The sequence below is a fragment of the Vombatus ursinus genome, unplaced genomic scaffold (assembly GCF_900497805.2).
Source record: "Vombatus ursinus unplaced genomic scaffold, bare-nosed wombat genome assembly UNPS02011014.1, whole genome shotgun sequence".
Classification (NCBI taxonomy): domain Eukaryota; kingdom Metazoa; phylum Chordata; class Mammalia; order Diprotodontia; family Vombatidae; genus Vombatus; species Vombatus ursinus.
Genome location: NW_020950792.1, coordinates 1423364 through 1448418, shown reverse-complemented (window position 1 = coordinate 1448418; position 25055 = coordinate 1423364). Strand labels below are relative to the sequence as shown.

The 25055-nt window shown below is 33.7% G+C and overlaps 2 protein-coding genes across 2 annotated transcripts in view; one reads left to right on the top strand and one right to left on the bottom strand.

Annotated features, from left to right (window-relative positions):
- Window positions 1–25055, bottom strand: part of UGGT2 (UDP-glucose glycoprotein glucosyltransferase 2) — a 212746-nt gene that overhangs the window by 21931 nt on the left and 165760 nt on the right. Inside the window, exons 32-36 of the mRNA XM_027855699.1 lie at window positions 21484–21582; window positions 20413–20497; window positions 11742–11924; window positions 6126–6286; window positions 5349–5463 (exon numbers count right to left, since the gene is read on the bottom strand). Of these exons, the coding sequence (XP_027711500.1) occupies window positions 5349–5463; window positions 6126–6286; window positions 11742–11924; window positions 20413–20497; window positions 21484–21582 (643 nt within the window). The remainder of the gene's footprint in view (window positions 1–5348; window positions 5464–6125; window positions 6287–11741; window positions 11925–20412; window positions 20498–21483; window positions 21583–25055) is intronic.
- On the top strand, window positions 4211–4411 carry LOC114038446 (NADH dehydrogenase [ubiquinone] 1 beta subcomplex subunit 1-like). Its single transcript, XM_027855700.1, has one exon. It carries the CDS (start codon window positions 4235–4237, stop codon window positions 4409–4411), a length of 177 nt encoding a protein of 58 aa, XP_027711501.1. The 5' UTR covers window positions 4211–4234.

Sequence of the window (25055 nt, the reverse complement as noted above, 5' to 3'; positions counted from 1 at the left end):
AGAAAGGAGTTGGCATAGTAGGTTTTGTCACATATCTAGAGGCAACAAGAAACAGTATTTCCTGGAGCATTTGGACATCATGTATTTCACTACTAATTATCATTAGTATTTCCAAAAAGATTATCATGAAAATAATGGTAGCTTTGAGATTTCTTTTTTTTTTTTGGTGAGGCAACTACAGTTAAGTAACTTGCCCACAGTCATACAGCTAGTTAAGTGTCAAGTGTCTGGTCTGAGATCAAATTTGAACTCAGATTCTCCTATTCTCCTGACTCCAGGGCCAGCACTCTATCCACTGTGCCGCCTAGCTGCCCCCTGAGCTGGTTTTTGAGAATGAAGCAGTAGAGAGTCTATCTATGAAGAATTTGATAAGATCCTCCAAATTAAAATAATATATAGCCTGATACTATGTGACTTCAATATAAAGGTGGAGAAAAGTGAGGTTGCAGAGAAATATATGGGAAAGCACTGTTCAAGAAAAACACGTGAAAGAAAGACTTGTATATGGCATAGAACCCTTACACCTCTATGTTATGAGTATCTTCTTTAAAAAAGAATTGTCAGGTGGTGGATGTGGCAAATACCATAATAAAGAAGGAAAAAGATGACTCTTTAATAGACAAGAAAAGATTTGTTATTAATGTGGAAGTTTTCCTCAAATCTTTGTCGCTATTGTTGTTGAGTGATTTCAGTCATGTCCAATTCTCCGTGACCCCCTTTGGAGTTTTCTTGGCAAAGATACTGGAGCGGTTTGCCATTTCCTTCTCCACTTCATTTTACAGATGAGGAAACTGAGGCAAACAGGGTAAAGTGACAAGGTCAAACAGCTAGGAAGTGTCTGAGTCCAGATTTGAATTCATGAAGATGAATCTTCCTGATTCCAGGCCTGGCATTCTATCCACTACACCACATAGCTCGTAAGTGTCTGAGGCTGGATTTGAATTCAGGGAGATGAGTCTTCCTGACTTTAGGCCTGGCACTCTATCTACTGAATCATGTAGGTGCCCTTTTCCCAAGTCAGCAATCTTTATATCATTAAACCACTGATTTATCAGAACTAAAGAAGAAAGAATAATAATGAGAAAAAGATACACAATTGAAACATTTTAATGCTGAATTATTTAAACAAGTAACTGAAAATATTTAAATGGGAAATGGATATCAGAAATTACACTGATATAATGATAATTTTATCCAAAAATTTAACCCATGTAGATTAATTGCCACAAGGAGACCAAAAGAGCCCTGATAGCATCTTGGTCAACAAACTTGCTAAATGAGAGATGGCTGCCAAAGGCAAGATCAGGTTATAAGAAAAACTCCTTTGTAAAATTTTACGAAGACCAATGGACAAGTTTGAGAAATTTTGTTTTATAAAGCAAAGAGACAGAATTGAGTATAAAACCAATTTAATAAAGTCTGGCAAGATACTGAACAAAGCAATGTCATCCCAGGGTCCTTCAAGGATGAAAATGGAAGAATAACCACAAACAGACAAAAAATAAAAAAGATTTGCCAAAATCATTATGATAAGTTAAGGACAGTGGAACCACCACACTTGAACCCCAATATCATAGTCACAGAATAGAAAAGGTATATAGAGACCTGTGATACATTTGTGAGGGCATTGAGAGTGAGATACAAGGTATAGCTAAATCCTAATTAGGATTAATAATGAATCCTGTGATCATATAATTCAGATTCTGACTATTCAAAGTTATAATTATATATAAAATATGGTAGTGGCTCCATATCAATAGAAATACGAAATGAAAAAAATTTTAAATTACATTTATCTGTTTATTATCATAATATAATAGCAAAGGATAAGAAAAATATATTTCAGATTCAAGTTTATTGCCTAAAGATAAGCCTACACTGACAAATAATAAAAAAAGTTATTGTCATTTAAAATATTTTAGCACGGACTTAACTGTTTTCTCTTTCTTTTTCTCTTTCTGTTTTCTCTTACACTGGTAGGTGCAGAGAGCTTTATCCACATCTTGGTGAATTTGAATGCCCACAATCTCACACACTGACCCAAGTGTAGTTGGATGACCTGGGGTATTATTTAAAATCAGTAATTATTTAAATGTGGTACTGTTGTCTAATATTTTTTCAATAGTGTGGCTAAAATAGCTTGAAAACCAGTCTTTGTCATCAGCTTTAGTCATCCACGCTTTCTTATTTCATCACTTAAGAACTGGAAGTGATCAATGGTTGTAGCTTCTCAGAGTTTGAGGATTTTGAAACTAATAAACAAGCATTGGTTTTAATTTAAAATAACCTTCTCCATTACCTTCCAATAAAAGAATTAAGGCAATCCTTAGACACTTTAAATCCAGGTTGAGTTATTTCTTTTCTTTTTTTAAAAGAAATTTAAGTTCTAGAATTCTTCCTTTTTCCAGAACAAGCCTATTTGATCTATATTAAAAATCTGCTGATCAACGTATCTGTCTTTTCTTAAAAACATTAGGATATTTAGTTGCTGCATCTTCTTCTGCATTGGCTGTTCTCCACATAATTTTAAAATTATACAACTACATTTGATTTTTAAAGCAACTGAACTAACCAATACTCCTGCACTATCCATTTCATTTCCATTTTTTTTCACTGCTTTAAATAAACCTGAAGCTTTTGTTTGAATGGCTGCTCTGCCATGAAGAATGTTTTTTTTTAAAAAAAATTGCAATGTTCAATCCATACAGCTAAAAGATATTCCATTCCTATGTAACATTTCTGTTCTTTGTAGTTTGCAAAATACAAAAGCTGATATGATACTAATATCATACCATATACTCAGGCATTCCAACATCTGGTTCTGTTTTAGAGTTACCATGGTCACATTCATGCTGCTCAATTACATTAAATTAAAAAAAATAATAACAAATCTCTTCTGTTTTGCACTGGCAGTGTTTCCATCTGAAGTCTTCCTATTTTCCATTTTGTTAAGGGTGTTTAAAAGAACTAATACAACCATTGGTAATATGTGCTGAAGTGCATCGCCACAATGACAGGCAAGTGCACATTGACAATTCAATAGCACATTATAACCCTTGATTAGTTCATACATGCCATATTAATTGAATTTTTGCAAGCCTGATTGTCACCGATACAAAAGTTTTTTAGTTCTTCTAAAATTTCTAGTATACAATAATTCAAGACTTCTGCTTCCCTAGCATTTATGCTGAGGAATTTTGAGTTTCATCAATATTTTGCAATAAGCCAGGTTAATCCTCTTCAGGGACAAACATTTACTAAGTATCTATGTGTAAGGTACTGTTTTAGACACTGAGAAAACTATGGTGAAAATTAATACAATCTCAAGGAGCTTATAGTATACTGTAAGAATATGATACATGCCCAGATGCAAAAATGTGCAGAGAGAGAAGCAATTTGGTTACAAGAGGACAAATTTCGTCTTGCCAGTTTCCCCTTACCCCTCTAAACTCAGTAAAATGAAGCTCCAAAATAGTCTTCATGGCTGCTACTAGCTGTCAGGTGATTATGAGAATAGGAATTTTGTCATCCTAATCCATATAACAAGTAGAGATGGGAGAGTGGTGGTGAGGGAGAAGCAGGCCCCCTGAGACAGATCAGTAGGACCCTGGCCAGTAGGACCGGCTCAGCTATGGGTCTGATGATTCACAAAAGATCTGATATCGCTCTGGGCTGTGTGTTATGTTGGCAAAGAATTTGGAGGATGTGTAATTAGCAAAGTATAAAGTAACCAGGTTTCATCATATTGAATTTTAAAATCAGATTTCCTCTCCAATCCAAAGCTAAGTGAAACGGATAAACATGAGATAATATATAAGAAAGAGAGATCAGTATGTTCTCTTCAAGTTGTTATATATGGCCCTCCACTTATCTTTATAAATTTATTTCAAATTATGCTTTGACATACTCATGTTCCATCTTTTTATCTGTAATTTTTACATATTCTGCTTCCCTTCAAGTATTTTTCCCTTAACAATTTTATACTAAAAGCTAGAAATTCCCAATGTAAGAGTTAACATATTTATTTGTGACAAAGTTTATAAATATTAAAGTGCAATATAAAGGACTTATTCTGTGTAAAGCAGTGGCATGAAGAAATCCATCAGTTTCAGCAAGCTTAATTTTATACTTTAAGACAAATTGTTGCACTTGTCTTTGCTATATTTAAGTTGTGTAACAAGAATTTGAGAAAATGTTTTTGTTCGGGCACTCGGTATCTTGACCTGCAGCAATCATGTTGAATTTGATTCAGGCCATGTGTGACCACTGGGTTCATATTCTGGTACCAATGGGATTTTTCATTGGCTATTATCTAGACAAGACGAGTGATGAAAAACTAACTGCCTTCCGGATTAAGAGCATGTTATTTAAAAGGGAACTGAAACCTAATGAAGAAGTTACCTGGAAATGAAGGCCTTGGCTGGATTGAGAAATTTTCATGTTGAATGAAAAATTTTACGAATATTTTTGTTCCAGTAAGGAGAAATATAATTCCATAAGAAAGGAATCTATTTCTTAAAATTTTAATAATTGAATATTACAAAAAGGGGAAGTGATTTCATTATCGTGCCATATCATAACATGATCAAAAAAAATGCTAGACTGTATGTTGAGTATTAAAACTACTTTTATAAGCTTACTACCACTGGTTTTTCACAGACTATGTTAAAAAAAGATTTTTTAATGCAAAATATTATATTTAGCATATCAGTGATTTAGTAAATAGATTTAATTTCTAAAGTACATTTATATACAAAAAGAAATTAAAAAAAACACAGGCCATGAGAAACTGAAATTATTGCAAAGCTTTAAAAAAAATCCAATTATCATGATCAAAGGTGAAGATAATGTGTCAGACTAAAGGAGGGAAGGCCTTGGTAGGAGACACTCCTCACTGTTCTATCATTCCCTCTAACTTTCTAGTTCCACTTAGTTAACTTTCACAACAAACTTTTAAATCAAGACTTAGCCAGATCTAAGTATAATTGTAGTTATTTTCCATTTTTTATTTTTGGATTTGTTTTTTACCAGACTTGACATTTCACATGATACTTCTAATGATGAAAATGCCTTCTACCAATGCAGACTAGTACTTTCTCTGTCATTTATCATCTTATAGTTTCCTGGGACACAGAGACAGCATGTGTCAGACGCGGGGCTTGAATCTTGATCTTCCTGAATCCTAGCATATCTTTGTATTCCCTATATTGCATTGCATCTATTTTTTAAAAAAGTTTTTGGATGTGTTCTTGAAATGATGTGGTGTTTTGTTCAGACTATTTCGATCAAATTATAAATGCCATATGATGTAACTAATTTTGGATATGATTTATTAAACCAATACTTACCTGATCTAGGTTGGACAGACTGTTTGGGTCCTGACTAAGAGCCTGGTACTGACCTCTAAGTCTATCTCCAGCTGCAATTTTTCTGAATTTCTTGAGATCCACAACATATAAGGCACTGAAAAAGAAATATTCATTAGTCTATATTGTTATTATTTATAAGTATGGAGTTTGCTTGGGCCTAAAAATTCTAGGATCTCACAGTCTTTTCTTAACTTTCCTTTCAATTCAACTGGGTTAAATGATACCTTATTATTTTCTCTGCTGTGGATAATGTTGGGTCAAGAAGATATGAGTTCAAATCATGTCTCAGCTACTTATTTCCTGGGTGACCTTGGGCAAGTCATTTCACAACCTCTCTGAGCCTCAGTTTCTTCAACTGTAAAGTGTGTGCGTGCGTGTGTGTGTGTGTGTGTGTGTGTGTGTGTGTGTGTGTGTGTACTTGATGGGTTCCAAGGTCCCTTCTAGCTCTAAATCTATGATCCTGGTAATAAAATGGGGGTACATACACTCATGGAAACTACAATTAGCCAAAAATGCCAGTAAAGTTCTGTTCTTGTGAATGGAGGAACTAAGATTTAAGGCATCAGTGCCACTGAGACCAGATATTAGAAATTCAAGTGTCCTCATGTTTACTAACATTTATACAATAGAGCAAAGCAGGAATTTGCTAATGATATAAGAGGATATTTTTTTGCTACAAGTTCCTAGTCAACAGAAAAATCACTATCTGAATAAATTATATACTGATGAAAGATTAAAAACTATAATTTTTCTTACCTGATATGGTATTTTCTTCTTCCTAGATGGGAAGCCCAATATCCCGATTTCCAGAAACGGTATCCATCCATTTCAGTTCGACTATCACAAAATGGTGTGTAACCATAGGGTGCACCACCAAGATCAAAATCTCTAAGCTCTTTTAGGTCTGTTCTCACAATCTAGAAAATTAAGAATATATTTTTAAAAAATATGTTGAAGGTTATAATAAACAGGGGCAGGTAGGTGGCGCAGTGGACAGAGCTCCAGTCTTGGAGTCAGGAGGACCTGAGTTCAAATCTGGCCTCAGAACACTTGACACTTACTAGCTGTGTGACCCTGGGCAAGTCACTTAACCCCGATTGCCTTACCAAAAAAACAAAAAAAGATTATAATAAAATACTGACCCTGTAAATCTGTATTGTAAATCATCTTGTATTAGAGACTTCTACGAAGGAAAGAACTAAATTATCTTTACAATATCATGTAACTTCAATTTTGACAAATATCCCCAAAATATAATTTGAGTAAGTTAAAACATTTCAAGAGATCAGAAACGGAAGGGACCTCAGATGTCATTTAGTCTAATCCATGCCTGAAAAAGAATACTTTCTATAACATCCCTGTTAAGTATTCATTTGGTCTCTACTTGAAGACCTCTCATGACAGGGAATTCAGTACTTCCAGAAATATTCCAGTCCCTTCTGGTAGCTCAAATTGTTGGGAAATTTTTCCTTACATTAAACTTAAATCTACTCTTTTATATTTTTTTTTTCCTTTGTTAGGCAATGGGGCTAAGTGACTTGCCCAGAGTCACATAGCTAGTGAGTGTTTTGTGTCTGAGGCCAGATTTGAACTCAGGTCCTCCTGAGTCCAGGGTGGGTACTCTATCTACTGTGACACCTAGCTGCCCCTCTTTTGCAATTTCTAACCTCTGTTCCTATAACAAATGAATTCATAATTCATAATTTTTCTTTCTACTGTGTTTTTAAAAAAATCAATTTAATTTGTTACATTTTAAGTTCCGAACTGGCTCCTTTCTTCTCTCCCTATATGGCACTAGAGAAGGCCACCATTTGATACAAATTAGAGAGAGAGAAAGAGAAAGAGAGAGAGAGAGAGAGAGAGAGAGAGAGAGAGAGAGAGACGAGACAGAGACAGAGACAGAGACAGAGAGAGAGGCATGTGTGTGTGTGTGTGTGTGTGTGTGTGTGTGTTAGATGCCCAATTGATGGGCATCCCCTCAGTTTCCAGTTCTTTGACCCCAAACAGAGAACTGCTATAAATATTTTAGAACATATAGGTTCTTTTCCTTTTTCTTTGATCACCTTGGGACACAGACCTAATAGTGGTTTTGCTGGGTCAAAGAGTATATACAGTTTTATAATTCATTGGGGATAACTTCAGAACGCTCTTCAAAATGGTTAGCTCAGTTCACAGTTCCACCAACAATGTATTAGGGTCCCAATTGTTAGATATCCCCTCCAACATTTTTGTCACTTTCCCCTTGTATCATTTTAGTCAATCTGATAGGTATGAGATATCTCAGTTGTTTTAATTTGCATTTCTCTAATCAATAATGATTTAGCTCATTTTTGCATATGACTATATAGCTTTGATTTCTTCATTGAAAAACTGCCTATTCATATCCTTTGACCATTTATCAACTGGATAATGACTCATATTCTTATAAATTTAACAAAGTTTTCTATATATTTGAGATATGAGACCTTTATCTGAGAAACTGTCTATAAAAATTTCTCCCAACTTTTTGCTTTCCTTTTAATCTTGGCTATGATGGTTTTCTTTGTGCAAAACCTTTTAAATTTAATGTAAGCAAAACTATTCACTTTCCATCTCCCAATGCTCTCTGTTGTTTATTCACAAATTCTTCTCCTGTCTATAAATCTGATAGGTAGCATGTTCCGTGTTGTTCTAATTTACTTATGATATCTCTCGTACATATGGATCATGTATCCTCTTTGACCTTATCTTGGTAAATCATGTAAGATATTAGTCAATACCCAATTTCTGCCAGACTGCTTTCTAGTTTTTCCAACTTTTTTTTTTTTGCCAAATACTGAATTCTTATCCCAAAAGCTTAAATCTTTACATTTGTCAAACACAAGGTTACCATAATCATTTACTACTGTGTAATTGTATGTCTACTCTGTTCCACTGATCTACCTTTCTATTTCTTAGCCAGTGCCAGATAGTTTTGATAATTACCACCTTCTAATACAGTTAGTACTGGTGAAATCTGGTACTGCTAAACCTCTTTCCATTATCTTTTTTCATTAATTCCTTTGATATTCTTCACCTTTTTTTTCTTCCAAAAGAATTTCGTAAGAGCAGGAAGAGCAAAAACAGAGAAAGAAAATTACAGACCAATTTCCCTAATAAACATTGATGAAAAATTTTTAAATAAAACACTAGCATGGAGATTAAAGCAATATATCACAAAGATTATAACCAGTGGGATTTATACTAGGAATGCTACTCTGGTTCAATAATAGGAAAACTATTAGCCTGATTGACCACATCAATAACAAAAACAACACAAATCATATGATTATCACAAAAGATGCATAAAAAGCTTTTGAAAAAACACAACACTCATTCCTATTAAAAACACCAGTTCAATGGAAGTTTTGAAAATGATAAGCAGTGTCTATCTAAAACCATCAGCAAGCATTATTTGAAATGGGGATAAGGTAGAAGTTTTCTCAGTAAGATCAAGGGTGAAGCAAGGATGCCCATTAGAAACACTATTATTCAATACTGTACTAGAAATGCTAGGTATAGTAATAAAATTAAAAAAAAGAAATTGGAGAAAGAATAGGCAATGATGAAACAAAACTATCATTCTTTGCAGATGATATATGGTATACTTACAGAATCCTATAGAATCAACTAAAAACTATTAGAAATAATTAACAACTTCAGCAGAGTTGCATGATATGAAATAAACCCACAAAATCATCAGCATTTCTATATATTAACAACAGAGTCCAGCAGGAAGAGATAAAAAGAGAAATTCCATTTAAAATAACTGTACACAATAAAAAATACTTGGGAGACTACCTGCCAAGACAAACCCAGGAACTATAGGAACACAATTACAAAACTATTTTCACACAAATTCACACAAATTAAGACAGATCTAAACAACTGGAGAAATATTAATTGTTCATGGGTAGGATGAGCCAATATAATAAAAATTACAATTATAATAAAATACATTTACCTATTCAGTGCCATACCAAACTACAAAAAAATTATTTTATAAAGCTAGAAAAACTAAAAACAAAATTCATCTGGAAGAACAAAAGGTCAAGAATATCAAGGGAATCAATGAAAAATATGTGAAGGTGGCCTACTGATAGCAGATCTTAAACTGTATTACAAAGTAATCATCAAAACCATCTGGTACTGGCTAAGAAATAGAGTGGTGGATCAGTGGAACAGATTAGGTCTACAATACACAGTAGTCAACTACCATAGTATTGTAGTGTTTAGGACATTTAGGTAAAGCAGTGGATAGAGTGCCAGGCCTGGAGTCAGAAAGACTCATCTTCCTGAATTGAAATCTGGCCTCAGACACTTACTAGTTGTGTGACCCTGGGCAAGTCACTTAATCCTGTATGCCTTATTTTCCTCATCTGTCAAATGAGCTGGAAGAGGAAATGGCAAACCACTCTAGTATCTTTGCCAAGAAAACCCCAAATGGGGTCACAAAGAGAAACGACTGAACAACAACCTAATCTATTGTTCGATAAAAGCAAAGATACAAGCTTTTGGGACAAAAACTCATTATTTGACAAAAATTGCTCAGAAAACTGGAAAACAGTTGGCCAGAAACTAGGAATGTATCAACATTTCATGCCATATGACAAGATGAGGTCAAAATGGGTAAGTGATTTAGATGTAAAGGGTGATATAAGGGAAGAATTTATGACCAAACATGAGATAAAGAGCATCATGGGATGGAAAATAGATAATTCTGATTACATTAAGTTAAAAAGGTGTTGCAGAAACAAAGCCAATACAGCCAAGATAAGAAGGAAGGCAGAAAGCCAGGAAAATTTTTTTTATATCAAGTTTCCCTGAGAAAGCCCTCATTTCTCAAATATATAGAGAACTGGGTCAAACTGGTAAGAATATGAGTCATTCCCCAATTGATAAATAGTCAAAGGATATGAAAAGAAATGAAAGTTATCTATAGACATACAAAAAAATATTCTAAAATAACTACTGATTAGAGAGCTGCAAATTAAAACAACTCCAAGGTACTACCTCATACCTACCAGATTGTTTAATATGACAGAAAAAGAAAATGACAAATGTTGGAGGGGATATGGAAAAATTGGGACACTAATGTGAACTGGTCCAGCCATTTTAGAAAGTGATGTGGAACTCTGCTCAAAAGGCTAGAAAACTGTGCATACCCTTTGACCTTGCAATACAACTACTAGATCTGTATCGCAAAGAGATCAAAGAAAAAGGGAAAGGACCTATATGTACAAAAATATTTACAGCAGCTCTTTTTGTAGTTGTAAAAAATTTGAAATTGAGGGGATGACTGAATTGGGGAATGATGACTCAATTGGGGAATGACTGAAGAAGTTGTGGCATATGATTTTGATGGAATATTATTGTGCTATAAGAAATGGAGAGCAGGATGCTTTCAGAAAAACCTGGGAATACCAAGTGAAATGAGCAGGACTTCATAAACAGAGAACATTAAACACAGTAACAGCAATATTACATGATAATCAACTATGAAGCTATTTTATATCTACTATGACAGCTATTCCAATCAATACAATGATCCAAAACAATTCTGAAGGACTTAATGATGAAAAATGCTATCCACCTCCAGAAAAAGAACTGACAGAGTCTGAATGCAGATTGAAGCACACTTTTCTAAGTTTCTTTATTTTTTTCTTGTTGTTTGTTTGTTTTTTTGGTATGTGTTTTACATAATTCTTAATATGGAAATTAGCTTTGCATGACTTTGCATTTATAATCTATATCAAATGCTTGCCTTTTCAAGAAGGGGTAGGAGAGGGAGGGAAGGAGGGAGGAAAATAATTTGGAATTCAAAGTTTTTAAAATGAATGTTAAAATTTTTTGTATATATTGTAAAATATTTAATGAAATAAATAAAAATATATTGGGGGAAAAGAATAATGTTCATACTCTCATTTCATGTATGTATTTAATTATAACATAATTCTATTTACATAGTACCTTCAATATAAAGGTTTCAGTGTGCTCTGTACATATATACTGTACTAATATTTACAGACAGAAGAAAAGCATTGCCACTATTTTTAAGGGAAGAAATCAAGACAATTTAGCAATCTTTAAAACATTAAACTTGGCTGGAATTGGGGATGGCATGATGATCATTTGCTGGTTTCATGAATAAAGAACTAGCTGTTGTGGTGATGTGCTGTTGACTCTTTTAGTCACGTAACACTAGTGCTACTGGACAGAAATAAATGAAGACACGATGGCTAGAAGGATGGTAAGCAATAACATGAAACATCATAAACTCAGATCCTTATTTAGATGAAATTTTTCCAAAATCTCCAGTGCTTCACAAATGTATTTGTTAACTGCATTTCTTACCTGATCAGCATCAACAAAAATTATTTTGTCCACAACCAGTGGAAAAAGAACATCAAGGAAAAGAATCTTGTAACCCCAAATGATTCTTTGCTTTTCAGTTTGTCGATGAAGCCAACGGGGCCATCTATATTGGACTAGTTCATACTGGAATCCATATTCCTTAGCCATGTGAGGAATCATTTCCTACAAACAAAAATTCAGTAAGTATAATAATTAATTTTGTCTCAATGATAAAAACTTCTCATTAACTAGGTATGTAGGTTTAAAATAAGGAATCTTTGAATTATTACAATTTATTATGCTCCACTGGGCAGCAAGATGTTGAAGTGGGTAAAACACAAGACCTGGAGTCAGGAAGACTCATCTTCATGAGTTCAAATCTGGCCTCAGACACTTATTAGCTGTATGACCCTGGCCAAGTCACTTAATCTTGTTTGCCTCAGTTTCCTCATCTGTAAAATGAGCTGGAGAAGGAAATGGTAAACCACTCCAGTATCTTTGTCAAGAAAACCCCAAATGGGGTCATGAAGCATCAGACACCACTGAAAGGATTTAACAACAACAAAATTATGCTCCATGTCTATATATTATTTCTCACAAAATTATTCCTATTCATAAGAAATATAAAATATTTAAACATGCAGTCCAACTATATAGAGTACACACCACATTTTGAAATAACCATAACAATTTTGCTGTATTTTCTAGCACACATTTCTTCATCACATAACTCTAGTATTTCCCGATTATGTTGAAGGTGTCTTCTTCCTGGGACAGCCCAAGAGTAGTTACTAAATTTCTCTAGTCATGCTTTGTAAAAAAGCCTGGGTTCTTGGGGGATGGTCATAAGAAGGAAAGAAGAAGAGAATGAGTGAAGTGAGCAAGTAAGATCAGAGAAGCTGCTACTTTGCTCTCTCTTCTGAAGCCAGCAGGCAATTACTGGCTATTTCATTTTAATTTAATCTCTTTCTGCTCTAGTGAGACCAAAGTACATTTGGGTGTATTTGAAAGATGACTAAAGAACATCTTTGCCTTTAGCTATGAAAGTGATTAATAATGACAAAGTTCCTGAGGAACTTCCATTACTAGCAATGGTTTCTCTCTCAAAGTAGAAGAAAAAAAGTGAAGGGTTTGGGGAAATTATGGAGACCACTTCAAAACTGAACAGGAGTAGGGAAATAAAAAGGGAGGGAAAATCATATCAGCAAAAAGAGTATTCATGAATATTGATTAATCACCCACTATAATGAAAGGCACCATACTAGATGTCAGGAAAAGAAAATAACACAGGCCTTGTCCTCAAGGAGTTTACAATCTAGTAGGTAACCAAGGAACATTTATATAAATAAATATAGTAGCTTGTAAAAGTATATGAGATACAAAATGTTATTTGCATTATTTTTGATAATGCAGTTGAATACAGACTTTTGCCCATTTTTTTGGGCAATCAATGCCATAATAAAGGACTTAATAAAGAAACTTTAAGTAGACTGTACAACATATTATATGGGAAGCAGCATGGCATAATGTATAGAGTGCTAGATTTGGATCAGGAAAGTTAGGTTTAAATTCCACCTCTGATATTTCAGCCATGTGGCCTTAATTTCTCCTTTCCTTAGGTAGTTCCCTACTATGTAAATACAAAATCTCATATGTATTGCAAGAATTATGTTCTGCATTACCGGAGAGTGTTCCCCCATTAGGAATCCTGACCTAACAAAATCATAAATTCTTTCCTCTATTGTTGTATTTAAAATATATCTCCATGCTATCATGGAGTGGTTGGCTAAAAAAAAAACTCCACAATAATGAAAATAATTTAAACTATTAACAAATTACTCCCGCTAAATCTTACTCTGTAGTCTGAGCATTATGTGGAGGTGATAGAAAATTTGTAAAGGCCATGCCAGTGGAACATTTAGATTCTTTTCTATAACCTCCCAAAAATCTTCCATAGAGATCCACCCAACATTTTAGGTTCTTTCCTCTGGATCAGTGGATCCTACCAGCAAAACGAAATTTGAACATCTATCCCAATACGGGCTGTCACAAAAGTGTAAGCTTTAATAGCTTAAAATTGCAATATATACTAATTTATTAATTATAGAATGAGCTATGATATTTATATATTATGGTCATTATTAAACATGTACCAAAAACACGAATTAAAAAAGGGTAAGATAAAGATGAGATAAGCAATATTTTAATTTGATTTGTTAGTGATACAAAAGCCTTTTTAAATCTCTCACTAAATATTAATAATAATATTTTAGTGAAAACTATATTATTAAACAACTTCATTATTTCCTTTAAAAAAAGTCTATATCCTAGGGAAGATTTGTAAATAACACTTGTTAGCAATTAATTATTCAGTTAATTTGATCAATGTAGCTAGCCACACAGGATAATTATTTGCTTTTTTTGTGGTTTAAAAAAATGAAAGATACATAATATAACAACTAAATGATACATCATACAGTTAGGGAACATAGCACCTTTTCAGCAGGAATCATGTTTCTCTGTAAGTTGATATTCACCATACATAATTCAAAATCAAGAAAAAGTAAATTATCTTTGACAAGTTTTCAATATAAATCCAGTATTATAATCAGTAATGAAATTATATCCTAACACTTTTGTGCCAATCATTTATTTATACCTAATATTTTTTCAAAAGGATATAATTTAATAATATTTGTTCAACCTGATACCTCCCCAAAATCCAAAGTTATCTAATCCAAAGTTAGCTAATGACAACGTAATAGTCATTGTAAAAGATACTTTCTAGTTCTATTTAATACATGGTATTATATCTTAATTGCCTGTTCATGTTTGGACATTTTTTCCCTATAGGTATGAAAAATAGTGAGATAGCCAGTTTGACTGGACCATAGAATATAGGCAAGGGAATAATGTATAATAAATAAATAAATAAACCCATCCATACATGTTTATCCAATATCCCAGACAAAACAAAATGACCCAGAGTATGGAGCCTGACTTCTGACGAGTGTCTTTTACAGCCATGAGTTGATCTGGAGGGAAGGGGTTAGACATGGGGGGAAGTACATAGGATCTTTTCAGTGGCATCTATGCAGCTGCTCCTGTCGGGGTTCAGGGTCTCAGGTTACAACTGTCCTAAAATGCCAATACCAAGGAAGTTTGCCCAGCAGCAACAAAATGGGGAACCGAGTGTTGGACAATATTGGGTGAAGAATAGGTAAAGGTTGTGTTAGAGACAAACCCCACAATTGACTCTTGGGTGGAGGGTGGATTGCAACCAAGGGTGTATGGGTAAGTGTTTATTAACTGCCTCTCTGAAAAACAAGATTATAAACGACACGCTTTTAAGTTTAATCTGTATTATTAATTCCATTAACTCCAAAGTAACTGCATTATTTTCTTAAGTCCAAACAATCAACAAAACAATAAATCAAGATCTGATTTGTAGCATTTGTCAAATTCTGAGGTGTAAATTCTCTCAGTGAACATTTAACAATTGGCTCTTATGAGCCTGTACAGGCTGTTTCTAGCACACCAATGCATGCAAACCATCTTTCCACTTTCTACTTGGTTGATCACTCAGCTCCTGAAATCATGCCATGGCCTCCTTGGAGTCATGCTGCAGTCTACCATGGTTCTAGATTTCTTGATATTCCAGGAATCCAGTATAGTACAAAGTCTGCCAAATGATCATTTCTTATTCTCTATATACAATCAGACTAACTTATCTTCTGGGCATTACATCTTTCTGATATAATTTATACTCTGTCTCCTTCACAATTCTTCACTATAGCCTAATCATTCCTATAGGCAGAAGAAAAGCACTGCCACTATTTTTAAGGGAAGAAATCAAGTGCCTCTCTATTATCCCACAAATTCAGTTTTACAGAAGTTCATGATTCATAGTCATTTAGCATTTCCAGTAAAAGAATGACATAAGAAGGTAGGTTTTTCTTTCAGGGGAGAAGCTCAGGATCATTAATTTTCCAAATGCAATCTAGCTTACTCTACCCCTATCCAATTCTGGATGCATTCCTTCTGTATTGTCTCCCCAAGATAAACATACTGATAGACCACCTTTATGGCCTGTGGTTTGGACAACAAGCATCCTTTTCTTATACCTTGGGTAATAATAGACCTTGTTTAGGGAGGTTTGCAAAGTTCCAGGCTTAAAAGAATCAGTACAAGTTCATCTACAAGTAGGACTCTCTGCTGGACGTTGTCTATGACACCCTTGGCAAGTATGTGTCTCCTAGTAATGACTCTCTTTATATTAATAGTCTTCAAACCAATTTACCTATGTTGTAGCATCTTTCAAAGAGTCTTATATAATATTAACATACATATGCATGGGAGACACCTTGTTGGAGAGGAGCCTTTAAGATGGCATTTTGCTCTACTGAATCAAACGCTTTTTATACAGTTAACAAATAAGTACAATGGCATCTTATATTTTCTGAATGCTTTAATCAACTATATAACTTAATGATATTGTCTGTTGTAGATTTTTACAAATGATAATCTCTCTTCCTATACCTATACTAATGATGTCCTTGACATTAAATTCATTATTTCTGCTAAATCTATCCCTTCTCATATCCTTCCTATTTCAGTTGAGGACATCACCATTATTTTAGTCATCCTAGTTTGTAATCTAGAAGTTATCTTTTAAGTCTCTATTCTTTATTTACTCCCTGATCCCCATATCCAATTAGTTGCTGTGATCATTTAATTGATTGACACAGGATCAGAATGGGTCAGGACAGAGGAAAAGGGTAAACTGTATGTCATTGCTTATGTGTCATAATTTCTCTGCTGAGAAAATTGGACAGAAGTCTGGAAGAAATCAGATTTAGACCAACACCTCCCATACTACATCAAGATAAGTTCCATGACCTAGATACAAAAGATCACATCATAAACATATTAGAGGATCAAGGAAGAAGAGTTCACTACTAAACAAGCATTAGAGAGCATTGCACGAGGCAAAATTAACACTTTTGAGCATATAAATTAAAATTTAAATAATAAAATTAAAGTCTTTGCACAAACAAATCTAATGTAAAAACTGGGAAGGGAAATAAGTAACCGGAAAATCTTTATAACATATTTCTCTGGTAAGGTTTTATATTCAAATTATATCACAGCTGATTCAATTTTATAATATTAAAAAGGCATTCTCCATTAGATAAATGATTAAAGGATTGTAGCAGGCAGTTTTCCAGGGAAGACCATATTTTAAAAAGGCTCTGATTCTCTATTAAGGAAATGTAAAGCAAGTTTGAGTTTCCATTGCATACTCACCAGACTAACAAAAATGGGAAAAGATGAAGTTGACAAAAACAGGTACACTAATGCACTGTTGGTGGAGCTGTGAATTGGTCCAACTATTCTGGAATTTGGAACTATATCACAGAAGTTACTAAAATGTGTATACTCTTTCACCCAGTTATATCATTGCTAGGCCTATAGCCTAAATAAATAAAAAAAAGAAGAAAATGATCTATATGTACAAAAATATTTATGGCAGCTCTTTTTTAATGGATGCCAAAAACTGGAAATAAAGGGAGTATCCTCTCATTGGGGAAGAGCTAAACAAACTGTGGTATATGAATCTAATGTAACATTATTGTGCTATAAGAAAGATGAAATGGATTGTTTCAGAGGAAACTAGGAAGACCACTTTGAACTAATTCAGAGCAAAGTGACCAGAATGAGGAATACAATTTACATAATGATAACATTATAGAGAAAAACAACTTTGAAATACTTTAAAATTTAGATCAATGCATTGATAAGCCACAAGTCCAAAAAAAAGAGTACTTCCTGACAGAAAAGTTATGAATTTAAAATGCAGAAAAACATACATTTTCAGAAATGGCCAATGTGGGCATCTGTTTTGTCAGACTATGCAGCTATGTATTCAGGGCTTTGTTTTTCCAGTTTTTTTTTAAATTTGCTCACTGTAAAGGACAGATTAATAATAAAAAGAAAAAGTGCAAAAGATATTTATGATGATATACATTATAAAATTGAATCAGCTCTGATATAATTTGAATATAAAACCTTACCAGAGAAATATGTTGTATGAATGATATACATTTATTTCAATATAATTTATTGCTGTGAAGTAGTGTTGTTCTAATTTAAAACTTAGGCACAGAATCACACTGCCAGAGATGAGTAGTGAAAATACACTGCATCATCTTGCTACTAAAAAAAAGTATTTGAATGCACTGCGTTAATGGGGTAGGACTGTTATTGGGGTGAGTTGGGGGCATTTATTAAAAAATGTTAAGTGCACAAGATTTAAAGTAGACACCACTTGTAGTTTTAATTCACTGTGTTAAATATATGCTCTGTGTTTTCTTTTGCCTCAATGCTTAGGTTAAAGAGCCAGGCTTGGGGATACACAGAAAATTGGTACTCAGGAAGCTAGTACAAACATGAACTTTATTATGTGGTGCACCTAGCAAGCAAGCAAAAAAAAAAAAAGCATACAAAAAACACACACTTTGGCAAAGCAAGACAGATAGAGGTTTGGTCCCAGAGATGCAAAAAAAAAAACCAAAAACAAAACAAAACAAAAAAAAATCCAAAAACATACAAAAAACCCCCTTACCTAATTCAGAGAGGAAGGGAGAAGTACACAGTGGTAAAGCTCTCAGTGAGAGTACATGCTTAGAGTAGGGGTCTAAGCAGGGAAGTTTTATACCTTAAAAATAGACTTAAAAATGGGCTTGGTTGAGAACAGATATTCAATGTTAGACGTAGGAGGGGGCATTCCTAAGTAGATCCAGATTTGGTGGGGAAATTCACCAGGTTACTTTTTGGTACCAGACTTGGGTAAGGGGTAGGTTCCTTATTGGATATCAGGTGAGGGTCTGAGTTGGCAGCTGGAGATGCCAGGGATAGGCGTGGCTCTCATTTGCCACACTTGGACAGGAATTCCATCCAGTCAGGAGCTGTGATCATTTAATTGATTGACACAGGGTCAGAATGGGTCAGGACAAAGGAAAAGAGTAAACTGTCTGTCACTGCTTATGTTTCATGGACATTAGGACTACTTTGTATGAGTGACTCCATAGTGCAGTCCTATCATTTAACTACAACATCAAACAATATATTTTTAAAAATCGCCATTATTATACTTTGTAATACACTAAAATTTAATAAAAGGAAATGTCTCTTACAATGGCAAACAGCAATTTCCTATCTACTACAAGCTCAATTAACGTTTATAAATGATCTAAAAACTACGTGGCATTTAGCACTTTTGCCCCAGTTTCTGCCATGGTAGAAGTGGAAGACGGCCATAAAAATAAAAATTCTACATTGTCCTTTGTTCATAGGTTCCCATGGTAAAAACAAAAAAAATCATCAGCAGGTGGCTAATCTACTGGTAATAAGCCTTTAAATACCTAGCTAGGCTGATCTGGGATTATACCTGAAGCCTTTCCAGGAAATATAACTTGTTAGATCTTGTACTCCAGGGGTGTAGCCTTTGAGAACCCAGGGTTATTTTCATCACAATGAAGGACCAAAGCAGAGGATTCTTTACACAAAAGCTAAGTTAATATTCTCAAAACAAAGGTCTAATCATGTGATACCCTAGTCAAATATCTTTAATGGCTCTCTACTGTATCTAGAATAAAATACAAACTTTACATATTGGTATTTAAGGCCTTCTACAATCTGGTTTTGGCTTGTATTTCTAGTTTTTTCTTTCATTTAGTTCCCTTTCATACTCATTTCAGTCAAAGTAACTTACTAGATAGCTGTTCCCTGAATTTGTGTTCCATCTTTCATCTTGTACTTTGCACTGGCTGACCAAAAACCTTCAATTTATTATTATCTCTTAGAATTCTTAATTTTCTTCATGGCTCAACTCTGAGGCCACCTTTTATGGAAAATCTTTCCTGGTCCTCTGAGTTTTCAGTGCTTTCCTCCTCTTCATATTATGTTTTACTTATATACGTGCATGTTCTATTCTTCTGATGGAATGTAGTCTCCTTGAGGTCATGAAATGCTCCTTTTTTGTCTGTTTACTGAGCACAATGACTTAAATATAGTAGATTTTTATTGAATATTAATAAATATTGAATTGAATTTAGTTACTATGTGAACAGCAAAATGCAGGATGCACTCAGGCCAAAGGAGAAGTGCGGGAGATAAGCACCTGGCTGTGGTGTATAAGTACCAAGACTACTAATGTTTCTGCCTCTTATTAGTACAAGACTAAATCCTGAAAAATTACCCAGAATTACAATTACTAACTGTGTCTGTGTAAAATTATCTCCCCAATCCAATAGTTTTCCTGGCTTTACCTTACCCAGTTATTGATCATTACACAGTATTCCTTATATCATGCAAAGATTCCTCTTATACTGCCTATGTTATTTAAAAATAACCTGTCTTCTGCTGCCCTTATTCTTTATATTTCTTTTTATCTCAATGTGCATTGTAAATAAACACCACATGGCAAATGTTTCAAACAAGAATTTTTATGCTAAGGAAGTATTGAGATCTAAAAACTGATTCTCAATGGAATAAATATTCACTTTTGAAAATAGAATCATGAATTAAATTTATAATAGCAATGACCTAACATTTCAGCATTCTTATTCCACATTGTCTTGAAGTTTTCTATCAGAACCAGAACACTTACTTTAAATGTTGGAGAGAGATAATTTTTCAGAAACCAGAATTTAACAGGAGTCTCTGTGTGGCGTAACACAGAAAGCATCATAATTCTGTAAGAGAAAATTGGGTTAAACCCAAGTTACAAGAAAAAGCAACTGAAGGTCAACATAACTGTCTTGAGAATTTTTGAGCTTTTTTTTCTAGTTTTTAGGTGTGTTAGTTGTATTCATTATAAACTCTTCAGTGACAAAGGTCACTAACAGACTAAAATTCTTCCTTGGAAGTCATGATTGACCATTAGTTGGGTAATATGTATTCATATATATATACACACACACACACACACACACACACACATACATACACATACATATAACTAATAGTAGTTTTGTTTCAAATAAACACATTAAGAATCAAATCAGAAGCCACAACTCTTAAGTTGAACTAAATTCAAATTTCAGCACTATCAGAATATTATGATTAATACTAAGTCTTAAAATATTGAACCATCTACATAAGCTATTTCTACCAATGAAGTCTTTGGGTAATTTTATTTCTCTGAAAGATGTCTATCCTGGTATTTACAATGGGAAGATATGTCTGGAATAAAGAGTCAGAGTAGTATGGTACATAGAGTACTAGACTTGGAGCCTGGGAGAACTGGATTATACTTCTACTTAGATATTTGCTATCTGTGTAATCTTGAATATACAACTATTAACATTTCTGAGCCTCAGTTACCTCAGTTATAAAATGGAGCTAATAATAGTACATACTGGATTAATAATATGAAGTGCTTTGTCAATCTTAAACATTTTTATAATTTTTACCTATTACTATTATTAAAGCCCATTGGGGTATTATTAATAATACTAATTCATATATTTTGAGGCATTATGTGATTGCTTTTGAAGGTGTTAAAAAAGTCTATTTCTCACCTCAAAAAGATGATTTTTTTCTTTCCTTTTAAAAATAATAGTCAGTTTCTGTTACAAAGTAGGCCATTTTTTTTTAGTCTTTAAGAATTCATATCTCAGGCTATTTAAAAAATTTACATATTTATTAAATTTCATTGAAATGATAAAAATTAACTCACCTCAAGAAACGTTCATATAAATGGCCTGAAGCAACTGAAAAAATGTTTAGAAAATCAGTTTTCTTTTCCTTTGTTTCTGCTTGCAGTCCTCCTGTGAAACTTGAAATGCAAGAAAAAGAAGAAAATTAGCTATTTTCCTTGTAAGATAAATTTCCAAGATGTATGCTATAGGACTAACTCTAAAATACTTCATCCTGAAATAAGAAGGGCATACCTCTAAGAGTGAAAAATTATTAAAATTGTAAATAAATATTTATTATTAACCATTGGGAAGTTGTAAGACTTAAATTTAGCTAATATTTAGCTAGAAGTTCTGTGTTCTGAGATCCTAAACTCTTCTTATAATGATTCATTTTGCAATCAGTTGAATAACTTTGAGGACAAATCATAATGATGAACCTGTGATCATGTTGGCAGCCAGACAGAATTTTGAGACTGAAGTAATATAGGTATCTACATAGAATAACTTATTTTCTGTTGGAAGAAGAGTGGCTATGGATATTATTTAACAACATTTATTTTTTATTTTTTAAATTCTTTATTTTTTTATTTTTTTATTTTTAGGCAATTGGGGTTAAGTGACTTGCCCAGGGCCACACAGTGTTAAGTGTTTGGTCTGAGGCCAGATTTGAACTCAGGTCCTCCTGACTGCAGGGCCAGTGCTCTATCCACTGCGCCACCTAGCTGCCCCACAAACTCTTATTAAGTTCCTACAAGGTACTGTGGTGGGCCCTGGGAATACAAAGACAACAAAAAATTTCCTGCCCTTAAGAGCTCCAGTTCTCCTGGAATCTTCTACTGGGATACTTTTCCAAAAATGAAGAAAGAATCACTCCATTATCATTCTAATGGAATGAAGATATAACTAAAAAGAAAAATGAGATTATCTAATAAGGGCTGAAAGTATAGAGATTGACTGAATAAAACTAAAATGCCACTAAAATGCTCTTTTTAGGTTATTTTACTGGTCTATCAAATAAAATAATAATATTCTTCTGCAAGGTCAAGATGAATAAGTCATTTAGGTTCAGCCATTTTTCAGTTGTGCCTGACTCTTCACCACCCCATTTGGGGTTTTCTTGGCAGATTTACTGGATATTTCACCATTTCATTATTATTATTATTATTATCATTATTATTATTATTATTATTATTGTTATCCAAAGATACTTTGACATTTCCTTCTCCAGCTCTTTTTACAGATGAAGAAACTGAGGCAAACAGGGTTAAGTAGCTTGCCCAGGGTCTCACAGCCAATATCTGGTGCTGGATTTGAACTCAGAAAGATGAGTCTTCCTGATTCCAGGCCTGGTGCTTTATCTACTACACCAATTAGCTACCCGTGAGGGAATCATTAGGATGGCAGAGATAACTGAAGCAACTACTTTTTAGTACAATTATATTACTTGGCTTAACAAATGCTTAGTTGATTGACCTGCAAATATTCTATCCAGCTGGTCAAACAACTTCGGCCAAAGAAGAGTCTTCCACATATGGTAAGTAGGAAGGCCAGTAATGATGCTAAAGATGAAAAAGATATAATTTGAAAATTAATTTATTATGTACTTAATCATAAATAACAAACCCATCTAAACTAATATCCATTAATGAATGAGCATCTATTAACTACCTACTATGGATAGGATACAAAGACAAAAATAAAATAATTCCTGCCCTCAAAGAGGTTACATTTTATAAGGAGAAGCCTGTACACATGAATAAGTACACACAATATAAACATAGAGTAATTTTTTTTTGTGTGTGAAAGAGGGCACTAGTAGCTGAAGAAAAGTGACGTTTCTGTTACAGAGTGTCACTTCAGTAGAATTCTGAAGGACACAAAAGATTCAAAGAGTCAAAGATGAAGTGGGAGTGCATTCCAGGGATGCGGGATAGTGTGAAGGCAGAGAAATTGGAGATGGAGTGTTATAGGTGAAGAAGAGCAAGATGGCCACTTTGGCAGGACTGCAGAGAGTAGGAGGGGGAGTAAGAGGTATTAAATGGTGGCTACGTTGTAAAGAGTTTTAACAGTTAAAGAGGGGAATTTATACTCCATCTTGGGAGGCTCTAGAGTTTAATTGAATAGGAAAGTAATGTGGACAGACCCGCACTTTAGGAAAATCACTTTGGCAGATGTGTGTAGGATGAATTAGAGAAGGAAGAGATTTGAGGCAGGAGATCAATTAGCAGAATATTGCAACAGTTCAGGCCAGAGGTGATAAGACCATGAATTAGGGTGGTGGCTGTGTGAGTAGAGAAAAAGGAATGGTTAGAAAAGCTATTTAAGGTAGAAATGACAATATTTGGTAACAAATTTTTTATATGTATTATGTATAGCAATATATATTTATATATTCAAGTGGTTTAACATTTTTCCTATAAATTTGAAAAATATCAACAATGCTATATAGAAACAACAAAAAAGTTAGACTGCATGTGAAGCTGTGAATTACATGTAGCTTGCTTTTAAAAATGACATGTTAAATTTCATACAGTCATACATCCTGCTTGTGTCCCATTCTGAATAGCCTTCTGCTCTTTTTTGGTCTATTTTTAAAAAAAGATTTCCTTGATGTTCTTTTCTTTTTCTTTTCTTTTTGCTTCATAACCAACATTCTCTTTCTCTCTCTCTCTCCAGCCTGCCTCCCCCACAAACTTTTCTTGTAACAAACACATGTATTCCATTAAAATAAGTGAATGCACAAGCTGTTTGAAAATGCAATCTCTGGTGCATCATCTCTCTGTCAAGAGGTAGGATGTATGACTTAATATCAGTTTTTCTGGTGTTCTAGTTGGTCACTGCATTGATCATTAGTTTTTAAGTCTTTCAAAACTATTTCCCCCATTATAATGTTATGGTCATTGTATAAATTGTCCTGGTTCTGTCTGTTTTTCTCTGCATCTATTCATAGAAGTATTCATAATTTTTTCTGAATATGTTTTTTCATAATCTCTTATAGCATAATAATATTATTCCATTATATTCATATACCACTAATTTGTTCAGTAATTCCTTAATTAATAGGTACCAACTTTGTTTTTGGTTTTTTACTACAAAAAGGCTACAATAAATATTTTCCTATATATGGGTCTTTTCCCTCTTTCTTTCATTTATCTTTCTATAGCATAGACTCAGCAATGCAATTACTGGGTCAAAGGGTAGTGATGTAAAAAATAAAAAGAAATAAAAGAGAGTCAAGGAAACATTTAAACATACATAGAAGAAAGAAGAAAGTTCAGATGGTGATACAAAAAAGTAGAGTTTTGTTACTATTGTGTTAAACTTAATATTTCCTTTAAAAAAACCTATGCAATTCAGAATTTCACATACAATCCTCTTTTTCTGTTTTCTTTTTTTTGTGTATTGAAATCTTCACATTTGTCAATGTTTCTCAAAGAAAACATTCTTCATATGTGTGTCAGACTTCTATGTAGCTTATAAATCTTTGGGGCTCACATTCCTTATTACTGAAGGATGTTTTCCATTTTATTTTTCACTATCCTTTTCTATGCTGTGTATTAAAGTTAGCAAGCATCAAAGCCCACATTGATTTAATTTGGGGGGTCTTAAC